The sequence below is a fragment of the Catharus ustulatus genome, chromosome 10 (genome assembly GCF_009819885.2).
Source record: "Catharus ustulatus isolate bCatUst1 chromosome 10, bCatUst1.pri.v2, whole genome shotgun sequence".
Lineage (NCBI taxonomy): Eukaryota > Metazoa > Chordata > Aves > Passeriformes > Turdidae > Catharus > Catharus ustulatus.
Genome location: NC_046230.1, coordinates 14,766,518 through 14,780,307, shown reverse-complemented (window position 1 = coordinate 14,780,307; position 13,790 = coordinate 14,766,518). Strand labels below are relative to the sequence as shown.

The 13,790-nt window shown below is 43.7% G+C and overlaps 1 protein-coding gene across 1 annotated transcript in view; it reads right to left on the bottom strand.

The window, feature by feature from the left end:
• The window catches only part of MB21D2 (Mab-21 domain containing 2), a 59,184-nt gene extending 52,116 nt beyond the window's left edge, over positions 1 to 7,068 (bottom strand). The window contains exon 1 of the mRNA XM_033068845.2: positions 6,838 to 7,068. Within this exon, the coding sequence (XP_032924736.1) occupies positions 6,838 to 7,048 (211 nt within the window). The 5' untranslated portion in view covers positions 7,049 to 7,068. The remainder of the gene's footprint in view (positions 1 to 6,837) is intronic.
• Between the last annotated feature and the right edge of the window lie 6,722 nt (positions 7,069 to 13,790).

Below are 13,790 nucleotides of genomic sequence, written 5' to 3'. Positions count from 1 at the left end.
AATGAAATATGTTAACAACCTTCTAATTAAATGCTTTAAATTAGGTTACAATCAGACTGTCTGACAGTTGAAACACAATGCACTAAAAAGATTGTTGCAACTTTCTTAGCATTGAGTGTTTATTAAAAGCTCAAAAGTCAAATATGTTGGGGAGCAGGGAATCTATCTTCTTCAAAAGGAATGATTCCTATACAACCACACAGTCACTGAAATAGTGCTTTGAAAGAACTGCAGAAAGTTTATCTAATGCAGAAGTACATGATTCAGAGACCTGTCAGTTTGGCTGAAGTATGAAGGCACAGATTAATCCACTCAGTCCAGGACAATTGCTATTTACAATAAAAGGGAATGCAACAGAATGGTAGAAATGAAAGCAAACAGTGGAGTTCTCTTAATGAAACACAGCAAAATCCATAGCTGCATCTGTCAATTGGAACATCAGCTGCTGCTGAAGGATTCATTTTGAATGTCTCACCTCCTGGTTCCATTAGCAAAAACAAAAAAAAAACCAAAACAAACCCAAAAAATCCCCAAACAAACAAACAAAGCAACCCCCCCACAGCCCTCCCAAAAAAACTCCCCCCAAAAAACCAAAAAAAAACCCAATAAAAGTCTGCTCCTATATTTTTTTAGTCAGACAGTAAGAGAGATTTGTGCTAACAGAAGTCATAAAATTTCACTGGATATAAAATCCATAGTTAAGATAGGGAACCTATGAAATATGGTTGAAAGTTTCAATAAAGCTACAGTTCAGCTCCTGAACTCACACCATACTGCAAGTCATCAGGACAAGACTCAGACCCATAACTTGAGACATGCAGCTAGAGGTCATTTTTCAGCTCTCTCACCCTTGCTCCCATGCAGGCTCACTGCTCTTTTCCCAATAAAGGACATTCTGTAAATTCAGCCTCCAAAGCTGCTTTCTGCTTAGCTCCCATGACAGGTCTTCTGCATTTCCAAGGGAAAAAATGGGGCAGATATTCCCCTTTGCTTCCCCAGAACTCTGCCTACTCTACTGCTTGTTTCATATCCCCAAGATAAGCAAATTAAAACCAGTTTAAATGTAACACAGTGTGTTGTACACACGAAGGGACGGTCACTCTCAAGGAATTTTCTCCTTGTTCAGTGGATTGCAGGCCAAGGTACCAATGGGTAGAATTAACGGTTTTCTTTTAGGATATGAAACTTAACCCACTCCAGCTGTTGCTAAGGGAAAAGCCAGGAGATATGTCACCCTATATAATGCGCTCAACTCTTCAGCCTCTCTTTTCACAGCAAATGATGTACAGCTCTTGCTTCTCAAGTGAGCTTCATGCAGCAGCATCACCCAGACAAAGGTGATGGACTCAATGGAAGGTCATTTTTCTTAGAGAAACCTGACAGGTCTATTCCAGAGCCTTTGCCTGCAGATGCCACCACAGGGTTTCACACAGCTATCCTTGGAAGGGCAATTTGCCATCTCAGTCACTGCTCACAGTGTCATGCTGAAGCAGTCCTTGCAACTCAAGACTCCTTGACTGGAGGTGAAAGGCAATCTTGGCATTAACCACATCTCTCCCTGGCACTGTCTCACCTAACTGATCCCTAAATGCAAGTGCACGTGTCAAGGCCCAAAAAAAGGGGCAAAAGCTTCAGCTGTGCAGGAGGCAAAGCAGGAACTTGACATTTGTCAAATAAAAATTACCAACTGCCAAAAAAAATTTGCAAGTTTGGAGATTATCTTTGAGAAGTCCAGGCAACACTTTTACCCTCTGCATTTCCTCTAGACTGGACATTGTCTATGGGCTACTCTAGGTCTCTGAGTACACATTCAACCTGCAGATTACCAAAGCTATAATAAAACACGGCCTCCAACCTTCCTGAGCAATGTTGGAGTCCTCTTTAATTTAGCTTCACCTATAAAAGTAGCCAGTTGCTTAAAAGAAAGTTGAACAACTGGTTTCTAACTCGAATTGCACCGAATATTTTAGCATTCATGCAAAGTCACATAGGAAAAAAAAAAGGAAAAGTCAAAACCTCAACAACTCCTGTATCCTGGTTACCATCCTCCACTGTAATTATAAAATTGCCCTTAAAACATAATTGCATAATTGGGCTTGGCAAGTATTCACCCAAATCTTTTACAAATATTTCCACAGACTAAAGGAACAGGCGGTGGGCAGTCTGACAAGCCTGCCATGAGAATTTGTGCCCTTAGGACATGTTCCTAGCTATTACACTAAATACTTTACATCACAGGCTAATGTTTCAAAACAGCAGTTGAGCAAGTAAAATACTAGCATCTTAAAACAAATTGAGACAAAGATTTTTCTATCTATTTTCACTGATGACACATACATGGACGAGCAAACCCTTGGAACAAAGAGACAGAAGAGGCTACCAAACATTTTTTAGCTAATTCCCACGGGATGAAATTGGTTGATTTCTGACAGGTACAACCAAATAGAAGCTACCAATGCTTTGTAGGATTACCTTACCAGTTTAGTACACTGTCCCTTAATTAAGAAAAACAAAACCACCAAGAAACCCCCACAGCCTCAAATGCAAATACAGAAACATGTGGTCTGCAGGGAAGAGAGACACAAGTGGAGCCAGAAATGAAATCTGCGATGGAGTAAGGTTGTTTTTAACAGCTGTGCATTATGCATTCAGCAGCACAGGGAATGCCAGCAGGGAGCCTTTATTAACATAGGCCTCAGAGTACAGTGTGCTCCTATCATGATTGGCTTCTCTTGAGAGAAGGCACACATACACAAAAGACTTAACCCTAGAGAGATCACTCCAATCCTGTTGCTATTTCATCAGCTCCACGCTACAACAGGAACCAGAGAATTTCCATGATGTATCCAAGACAAACAGCTAACTCTTCAAAGAATGCCTGAAATCTAATCTACAATAGATTTTATCAGCAAGTTATGGCAGGTAGGGAAGGAGAGAAAAAAAATGCCACACAAACCCACACAAGAGTTACACTGCCAATGCTGTTCTGCTACCCCTCAGGTACAGGGGGAGACTGGAAAATTCTTTGCTTGTAGAAGCTGCTGATAAAAGCAAGCTATTGTGAGGACACCTGTGTTGCCAGCACAGCAATCTGCACCTCCACAGCACATATTTTAGGGGTCCATCAGTCCAAGAAACAGCTGGAAGCCTTGCTACAGATGCAGGGGCTCAGCAGGGTGGCTCACTCCATTTGGGAAGCTGGTATTGGCAGCAGAAATCATTTGCTGATGCCAGCCCCACTTCCACTCTGAGACTTGCCTCTATCACAAACACTTGCTAGCACACACCCAGTGCAGCAGCAGGCAGACAGCAGAGTTAGGAAATGATCTCAGAATAGGATCACCATCTCTCCTGTATCAGGTGCTGAGACAAACTCTCTAGAGGTCTTGTCAACAGCTCCAAGTTGCAGCTGGCTGCAGATGCTCCAAGTATGGCCTGCTCTGCTGGGCACTTCCCAGAGAAGAAATCACTGAAGTGACAAGAAGATACACTAGAGGCCTTAAAACCCCAAAAGGCCACTTTAGCACCAATTTAGACTAGTCCTTTCCCTGATTTGATTTCTCAGGAAGAAGAATGGCATGAATGTCCTAGGCATCCGTCTTCTGGCTCTGCTGAGAAGTCTTGTAGTAGGAAATAGAAACAAAACACCAACCCAAAGAACTTGAAAACTCCTCTAGATGCCTGAATCCTGTTGTGTAGCTGGAGTGAAGAATACAGCTCTATACAGTCTGTACTTATTCATATATCTTTGTTCCTTTCTCTTTTTGCTATGTAAAAGTCTAGAGTCAGTATTCCAAATAACGAGCTGGTTTGAGGCAGCAATAGCACTAGAAACTTCAGGAAGTTATTTTATATGCAATGTTCTAGTTCCCAAGAGCATAATATATGGGGGTTTTAAGCCTACTATATCTGTGCATTAAGCACTTTTTACTTACGTGCTGAAGAAGAGACAGGTAGTGTTTATTAAAGCATTTCCTGAAAGTACTTGTACTGCAAGAACAATACTCTCAAGGTGAGGTACCCTTAAAAGCTTTTTAATATGACTGCTACGAACTTCCCATCACAATGGCAGCAAGTGCTTTAAAAATCAAAATGTCAATGGCTGTAATATCATCATTTGATAAAAATACTCCTTTATCACTCTTTAAGCACAAAACCCCCCAAAACTGAGTCATAAGGGGAATAAGTAATTAGCTCCTTTCATGACTAGTAGGCAGAGACTTGGTCTCTTAGCCAGCCCTCTGCCCAGCACACAAGGCTGTCTTTTCTCCACTCCTTTTCTTGGTTCCTGTAGCCTTTCCCTCCTCTGAAGCTCAATCATACTTGAATCAAAGAGACAAGTATTTATCAGGCATAGCTCAGTGTGCATACAGGAATTTACCCAATAAAGGCAACAAAACACACCTGTTGTTTTGGTGTAGGGTGTTGGCAAGACCATATGGTCTTAGTGACTGTGAAAGGGACTGTGAATGTCCAGGAACCACCCACATTCAGAAAATACTCACTTCCCCAGTAGAGAGGTAAGTCATTTGCAGTCCTCTTCTAATGCTTGGGGCACAAGATTTTGGACAAACACACGACAAGTAGTACTTCTCTCTAATTTTCTCACAGTCCAACTCTTTAGATCTCCTAGGCTTGAGTTGCTTATAGCCAGAGCAAGGCAACACAGATGAAAAAGAGTTAATACAAATTAAAAGCAAAATCTGACCTAGAGGGCAAGCCATGCAGAGTACAAACATCTGAAAATCTTCACAAGGTCTCCTCACCTATCATTCATCCACCAATTACACACCAGTGTAATTAAATCAGGAAAGCTATGTTTAATTTTCCTATCATCACCCGACGAGATAAGAGCAGGACGTATGGGAGGGATCAGGCACAGGGGAAAGAGCTATTTATTAATAAGTTAAATCCTTTTAGATTTAAGTGCCTCTCTTGCTAAGAAGGATCTGATCCACAAACACAACTTCTGGGTCTAAGGCAGACAAATCCGACATCCCATCTCCATTTCTGTCCTGGGCTCAGTCCTCAAGTCTCTTTTTGTATTCAGAAACAAGACTTACTGAAAATTATCAGGTACAATTTGGACAGAAATATAGCTCTTGTTGAAACCAAGGGTTTAGCTATACATTTAAAACTGAAGAATGCTCATCTCCCAGTCATTATATTAACAAAGACAACCACATTAATTTACATTACTTCTAAACAGCCTAAGGCTCCCTATTTCATGAACAGCAAGGCATTAGGGTGCATTTGCAGAAATACAAGGCATGCTCCATTTCATTCTTCTATTGCCTTCTCCCACACGAGGCAGGAAGAAATTCTGTGATCCCTGTACCCTGCAAAGACTATTAATGCTTAAACAGGATCATACAAAGCTTTCTCTACTTGCTAGCCACACAGCAGCTATAGCTGTTTTCTCTCCACCCATCCAGCCATGCTTCCTCAGACAGTTATTTAAAGCCCTGATTGAAAAATGTATCAGATAATATTGGATGACTTCCACCAGATTAGATTTTCAAGAACAAAAATCCTACAGGCTTTTATGCAACCATGGCTTCACCACATCATTTCTGTTTTTGTTTAACTGGGAAGAGAAAAATATTTATAACTGCAACTATAAATACACACACTACTGACTTTTCAACTTGTTGTTCTTGTTCTCAGGCTAAATTTAGTCGGCTATATCCTGTCCAGCCCTTGGTGAAAAAGCAATGCACATATAAAATTGTGCAAATCCCATACAGTGGGCAATTTCACTTTTCCAGGTACCTTACAGATAACCAGTGGGACAGGCAGATTCTCATTACACAGTGTAGGTGTGTTCATGGCTACAGAGGAAATGGTCTGTTACAGTGACAATCCTTCGATACAGAAAATAATAATTATTGCAATAGGAAAGCTCTGTGTTTCTGGATGAGAAGTGATGTAGGTTATTCAGAGTGTACGTGTAGACCACACACTTGGTTTGTGCCAAGCATGCTTTAAGGGTCTATGTGCACCTCCGAGCTACAAAGAACCATTCACTGGCCACAGCAGCTGTTTCAGCAAAAATGTTTGAATGTTTAAGACAATGACTGAAACTTGGATGACTGATTTCAAGGTCTAATCTGCATGTTAAAGAGCATCCCTTTGCATTCTGAAGGCTCTTATTCGTCTGAGTGATTTCTTAATCAATTCCAGGTAAATATTGATCAGAAACGGACTACCTGGAGAATCAGAGCTGTTAGTCATTCTACTGATACTCTTAAGAAGCCTTAGTCATGCTAGAGCCCAGGTGATTTCCGCAAGGGCCAACACACGCTTCACCCTGGTTTAAGGCTCCCTGCCCGCGAGTCAAAGTTTCACACAGATGAAGACTCCCCCGCCACAATCCGACTTGCTCCACTCGCTGCGAGTTTTGCAACCTAAGCAAGAAAGGCAGTTCGGGAGATGCTCCTGTACAAGCATCCGCCGGTCTAATAACCAAAATAAGCAGTCCAGAAAAAAATTAAAAAATAAAAAATACATGTTTCCTATGCCTCGATAGCTGGGGAGAAAAACAATAAAGGGTCGGGCTCGCCTCGCCTGCAGCCCTGCTGGCTCGGCGTGTTTCTCAGGCACCGGTCAGCTCTGCGACCCAGCCTTTCCTCGGTGCTTATAAATACATCGCTGCCAAAGGCCAGTTGGATAGGGCAGGAAAAATTAGTTTCCTGGGGGTGAGAGCCGCCCTGCGAGCGGAGACCCCCGCGGGCCGGCGCGCGGAAAGGGCCCGCGGGTGCCGCACCGCCGGGAGCCCTGCCCGGGGGTCCCCGGCCGGCATCGCCCCCGCCCCGCCCCGCGCGGTCCCTGCCCTACCCAGCATGGAGAAGATGAAGTCCTTCGCCGTGTGGATCTCCAGGGCTCGCTGGTCGTCGTACTCCCTCTGATCGTGCTTGGTGAATTCCTGGATGAGTTTATTTAATTCCTCCACCCTGGCTCCCGATCGGAAATCCAGCTCCGGGAAGGGAGGCTTGCTGGTGGTGCCGGCGGACCCTGCCTTGCTGGCGAGAGGCGCCGCCATCTTCATGCAAAAAAAAAAAAAAAAAAAAAAAAAAAAAAAAAAAAAAAAAGGAAAGAAAGGGAGAGAGGGAAAAAAACAAAAAAAGGAGTGGTTTACACTGTTGCAATGGAAGAATGCGAGCGGCGGCGCAGCGGCAAGCCCGGGCGCTGGGCTGGGCGCCGGCGCGGAGCCCGGAGCGCGGAGCGGCGCCGGCCGCGATCAACAAGCGGCCACGGGCTCAGCCCCCGCCCGCGGAGCCGCCGCCCGCTGCCGGGGAGCGCCGCGCAGCTCAGCTCAGCCCAGCTCAGCTCAGCGCCGCGGGGCTGCCCGCGCCGGGCCGGGCCGCGGGGGGGCTGCTCCGCTCCGCCGCCGGCGTCACGGCGGGCGGGTGCTGAGGCTGGAGCCAGACCGCTGGCTCGGGATAAAACCTTTCTTTTTTATTTTTTTTTTATTTAAATTGAATTTTTAACTTCAGCAAAAGCCGTGTCCTGAAAGTGGATTAATAACTGGCTGTGAACTCTGCTCCTCCCACATGTTCCCAAGACATTCTGTGTTTATTCCTGTTTAGCTTCTTACGCTATCTCGAAGGTCGCCTTACATATACATATGTGTATGTATGTATGTAAGAAGTGATTTCTTAGGAGAAATGGCCAAGATAAAGTACTGTTACTCCTGTGCTTGAGACAACCCTGCCTCGAAGCTCCTGGGAGCCACATAGACAAAGGGTAGGAGGGGAAATGGGATCTGGGAAGACTTGCCTGGGGTCAAGTAGCCTATGGCAAGGAGCCCAGACCTCTGATCTTCGTCCATTTCTCCCATCGACAAGACTACACCCTTTTCTTCTGTATGTAATTTTAATGCCTTCTAACTTTTCAACCTGCAGTGGTTTTCTCCCTTTGGCCTGATCTTCTGTGCCTTGACCCATCGTTGAATATATACAGCACGATCCATTACATGTCTTAGTGCATCCACTGGAAGAACTGTCTGTCTTCCTGCCCAGAGAGTGTACAAATATATTGTGTTTGTCTTCTGTAGGGCATTTAGATGCTCTGCCACTGATGCAAACTGCTTGGATATGTATTATCCTCTCAAGATTCTTGGCAGGAAACAAAGCTTCCAGCTCAGTCTCAGACGATGGTAAAATGTGTCTACGAAAATCGGGCATATGAGCATTCAGATAAATAACTGGAAGATGAAACGAAGCTCAGTGTGAAGAGGTTACAGGCTGGTGTGAAGAGGTTACAGGCTGGTTTGCCTGATATACTGTAAATACAGGTGCTAATCTTTAAACCTGAGCTTAGGGATGTTGCTTAGTTCCTCTAAACCATTACCTTAATCAGAAGTGGAAGTTCAGCAGGAAGGTAGGTTTGGATCCTGTAACAGAAACCACAAATCATTCAGCAGAACACCTGATGCCTCTGGTTTTGTCCTGTGGCCACTTGTACCGTTTGGGGCACTGATATGCTCATTATCTAAGAAATGATGTCCCAGAGGTAAAGGCAGGAGCGTGTGTGGTGTGTGTGTGTGTGTGTGTGTGCACATGCCCTCTGCTGGGTACACGGGCCCCGGTGTGTTCAGACACTGCTCACAGCCCACTGACACACATCATCTTCATTCCCCATCAGAGCCTTGTCACACGGACCTCTGATTTGCACCCTGTCTGACTTTGACCAAGCACCTCTCCTCTTTCTCCCTTCCAGCAAACCCTACAGAAAAACAAAAAACCAATTCACTGATAGCACTAGCCCTGACTTGCAGAAGAGCAATCAGCAGTGTGCAGTGTTGGCCTGCCCTGGGGGATTAGTTCTGCTGGCCCGGCTCAGCCCGTGCCCTCCCATGCTAGGCTGCTGTGGTCACTACCTGTCCGAGCCTCGGCACCTCTCGCCTCCTACCCCTGCCAGGGTTTGAGAGCCGTGGTGCTTTTCCCTGCGGTGTTTCTGGCCGGGGTGACAATCTCACACAGGCGGACAGCTCCCTCTTGTGATAATGCTGCTCCAACAGAGTCGCAGTAGCTCCTGCACCCCAACCCACTTCAAGACCTGCCCTGTCCATCTCTGTACACCTCTGAGTCTCCTGTGTGCCTGTCATAACCATTTTTAGCTGTGTGGGTATCCTCGTTTCCCTTTCACGTGGTGCAAACTACCAGCAGCTCTGCTGCACGCAGCACTGGCACCACTTCGGCAAAGCAGACAGATCTTTTTATACCAGTTACAGTTTCCATCCCCAGTCCTCTTGCCTCACCTTTTTCAAGCTGATGATCTCCACAAGCTTCACGGACCAGATAGCTTTATTTCTTAACCATACCTTATTTGCTGCATCATATTTCAATCCTGGAACTTTCAGTCATTTCCTGATGAGCATTTTGTCTCAGATTCTGTCTTTCAGTGGACCTCCAAATGGTCCTATCTACTGTCCACCCACATCAACCATAGACTTGCATTATCATTCTCCTCCCTCTTCATTTAACAGGTTTAAATCTCATTCAGTCACAACTTCATAGCTAGCTTTCCTTGCCTGAATTCACTAAGCACCTATTGAAAACATGAAGTACTTCAGAAACAGCCAACACCAGAAGCAATGGCAATTTGAGTTTGTCTTTTTTAATGGCACCTCTGCTTGAAGTTAGTCACCTTCATATTTAGAGAAAATTTCCATTAGATCAGGGTCATAACTACTTCATGCTTCTTGCTCATCTGAATTTGTTTTATTCCTGGAACTATGCATTATTCAGAAATTGCTCAGATCCAAAAATTTGCTTCATTCAGTGTCTGAGCTCAAACCAAGACTGTTCAACAAGAGCTGCATCAAGCAAGCAGCTTTAATCTTCTTCAAATGTCTCTGACAGGTACTGTACCTCTCTACCTCACCTCAGTGCTAAGAGAAATATTGCTTCATGAAAAGCAGTTATACTTGTAATTCTTACCACCTTCTCTAGAAACCTTTGAATGGGCTTGGATTCCTCAGTGGCAAGTGGGATCTGCCTCACCATCATGTGCTTGTTAATACCCTTGAAACTGCATCAGCTTGCAATTTTACCTCATCACATCAGTGTAATTTAAGATCTCTGAATAAATACACAGTTAATTCAAGTCTTACGTAAATCAAGCACTGGGGATTACTTGAGCAAATAAATGAGAATGAGATTGCAAATAGTGTTGGCCCAGAGTTTTCTACCATATCTTTTTTCTTTCTGAAATTGAACTCTTTGTGGAAAAAATGAAGCATCCTCAAAGCTCCTCTTGTGAGCATTATTTGGGACCTGGAAGGAGCCTGTGGCATCTGCTGTGCTGGCCCCAAGACTTGCCAAAGAGGACATTCACTTTATTCAGGACAGGGATTGAAAACCTGGATTGCTGAACTACTTCTCACCTGCACTAGAGTCTGTGCTCACCCTGCCTTTCTCCCATGTGTTCTCTCTTTCCTTCAAAAATCCTTCCTCTTTACCTCCTTCCAAACAGACTTCCTCTTCCTTGTTTCTTGCAGAACAGATACCCTCTTTTCAGTGCTACTTGCCAGCATTCAGAAATAGAACAGACCACAAAGAAATGATGTGAAAGAGAAGAAATAACTGTTCTCACTTCTGTAGCGTGACCTGGGACCTCAAAAAGCTTTTCATACTTGAATAGATTGTCTCAAAAAAACTGATGGATAGCAAGTGAGTATTAATACTATCATCCTAAGATTGGCAAAACAGTACTACAATAGCTATGAAGAGCAATTGGCCCAGGGTACCAAGGGAGAAAGACCAGGCAATTCATGGCCTGATGCTCAGTGCATTTCATTTAGGTGCTGTAAACTGGTAGAGGAAATTAATTGGAGCAAGATCCAGAAATAAGATGGAGCCTGAGATACATCATCCTAGAATATTTCACTGCAGTTGGTAATTAGAGCATGATGCAAAATGAGCTAAATTCATCTCTCATTTCATGGAAATTGTACCCAGTTTTTTAAATTTAAAGGTAGACTACAGAAAGACCTCTCTTTTCTGTACTTAGCACTGCAGCAGCTGTAGCTCAAAGCTTCATGTGGCATGGGACTTCAACAGGAACAAATTTGCTGACTGGAAATGCTCTATTTTCTCCATCTGGTGGCTGCAATTTCTGCTGTGTATCACTGCAGTACCTTCTAAGCTGTTCAAGGGTCCTTTGTGCCTTGTGTTGCAGAAACCTGGTCCTGCCCTGTAGAACAGGCTGTCTGTGCAGATAAGAGTGACAGAGCAGGGAAATGAGCTGCTCACATGGAGAGAGTCGCTCAGTGGCAGACCAAGGATCCTGCTGTGCCATCCTCCACCCTCTCCTTCACTGGCTTTGCACTCAGCTGTGCTCTTGCCATTGATAGCTGAGTCCTGGCCAAGATTTCTCCCTTTTCTTCTGCCTGTACACTTTCTCTGTTGAACCTCAATTCCCAGGTCTGCACCAGTCCCAGTAGGAAGGAGCCCAGAGAAGCACCAAACATTAATCAGGACCTCACTGTGATTGGGCTGGTGATATCCCAGTGTACTTCAGCTGCTTCACTGCTCTTCAGAGCTTTCCCTCCCCTAGCAGTCCCTAGCCTGGTTCTGTAGCAAGGCATTTTGGAACTCCTGGACAGAACTGGAATGTTACAGAACACCATGATATCACAGAGCCCCATCACAGCACTTCTAGACTCCAATGATCTGCAACTGGCAGGGAATTGGGGTCCTGTTTTGCATTCATGGTTCCCTCTTGATTTCCCCCATTTTTAGGGCAAAACCAGCTCAATTCTGACCCATGAACTCCATTAGTTTCACCACCTGTAGCTCTCTCCACATGGGACATGTGTGGTCAAAACTATTAAATTTGCCAGCCAAACCAGCATGGATAATACTCAACTGTGTTCCTCTCCAAACACCAAGTGTCCCCCAGATGTCTCCTAGAGACAATTACAAGCTCTGCTCCCTCCTTAGTCCCACTCCCAGCACCACAGATTTTGTATTTGTAGCTAAAAATCTGGATGATTTACTGGCACAATCTCAATATGCCAAGGATTATGCCAGACCAACAGTATCCAGCACACACCACAATCTTCAGACAATTTTTAAAAGCTGTGTGTTGCTTCCTTGACAGACTAACTTCTTCTCCAGATAAAAAAAAAAAGAAAAATAAAAAAGAAAGCCATCTCCTGTGAAGAGTTGTGATCTGCATCCTGTCAGTAGAACACAGCATTGAGCCATCCACATGGCAGCAGAGTGTGCTCATTAAAATTTTTTGAAACAATGACATTGCATCTGTCATAGCCAGCCTCAAAGTACCCATACTCAGGATGCTTAAAACATTTTCTGAAAGAAGAGAATATGCTTTAAGTAAGGTTCTAAGAAGCAAACTCCTGATTCTCAACCAGCTTCAAACAACTATTGAAAATGCCCAATTTACTATTCTTGCCTCAGTGTCATTTTTTGTTGTCTTTTTTTTTTTTTTTTTAGTTAAAATATACTGGTGATGTGTTTATCTCATTATTGTAGTCATTAGACTGTAGCCAGGCACCTTTGAAGTTGATCTGATAAACTTCATAGTCTCTAAGTGGGCTGGCTCAGGAGCTCTGTAAGCAATGTTTGTACAGATTTCTGATGCTCATTTCCTGGATTTATGTTAATTTTCTGTCATTAGATTAATTTGGAAATTGAGATTTTCTCAAGCAGTAAAATTTGGATTCATATCTGAGCAGTGCTGAACATTGCCAGGCTGCACTGGAGAGAATTCTTTGGTACAGAGATATGACCAGAACATTAAACTCCTCATCTCTGTGCAAATTTCTCCTACATGGAGAGGACAAAGATTTGGTGTTTGGGTTTGGTTCCATATGTAATAAGTAAATTTTGGTGGAGCAGTTTGGAGAACACACACAGTATGACATGCTCCCTTACACATCTATATGTATTATGTATAACTTGTCTACTCATTGCTGTTGTTAATTTGTAGCTAATTGCTTGTATTACAATAATATCAAAAGCCACAAATTATAATCAGGGCCCTATTGTACTGGAAACCAGATATAAACACAATGAAGAAATGGTCATTAGCACTTTCATTTCCTTTTATGCTCAGACCTCACTCAGCAATGCTCTTTCCATCCAGGAGTTTAGAAATATGTCCTGTGGGTCTGTGCCTGCAGTGATGCACAGACACAGAAGACTCAATTGCACCATTTCTTGAGCCACCCCTCTGCTCACAAGGTGACCACCAGCAGCAGTTTGATTTTCACATCGTATTCTGCAGCTCTTGAGCAGATTTCAGCACAGCACTTTACATGCAAACTCAGTAAAATAGCAACTGTGATTTAGACATACCTGCTACCTCTTTGGAGCCTCGTAACGTTCCAGTCTCAGCAGCATTTCTTACTTCAAATTCCACATTGACTTCACAGATGGCTCAGTTCTCCAGACCATAGTGCTGTAAAATGGCTGTAGCTGTAAAAGACGGATATTTTTCTGAGTTTGAACACAAGAAACACTCCAGCACTCAGACTTTTTCATATGAAGAACACATTTCTTACTAGTTGTCATAAAGGTGTGGGAAAATGGAGGTTTGCAGGAAATGCTACAATTCCCTGTGGCAACATCTACACAAAGAAGAAACAGTCCTTTGGTCACATGTTTAAAGCCAATAGTCCCTTTTTTCTGCCTTTCCCAACATTATGCTTCCTGTTAGAATACCCTAATCTGTAGATGATTGTCCAATCACACTGACTTATATATCAATTTCCTTTTCCTTAGCATGAAGATCTAAGAGATTTCTTTGTGCCTTTCTAT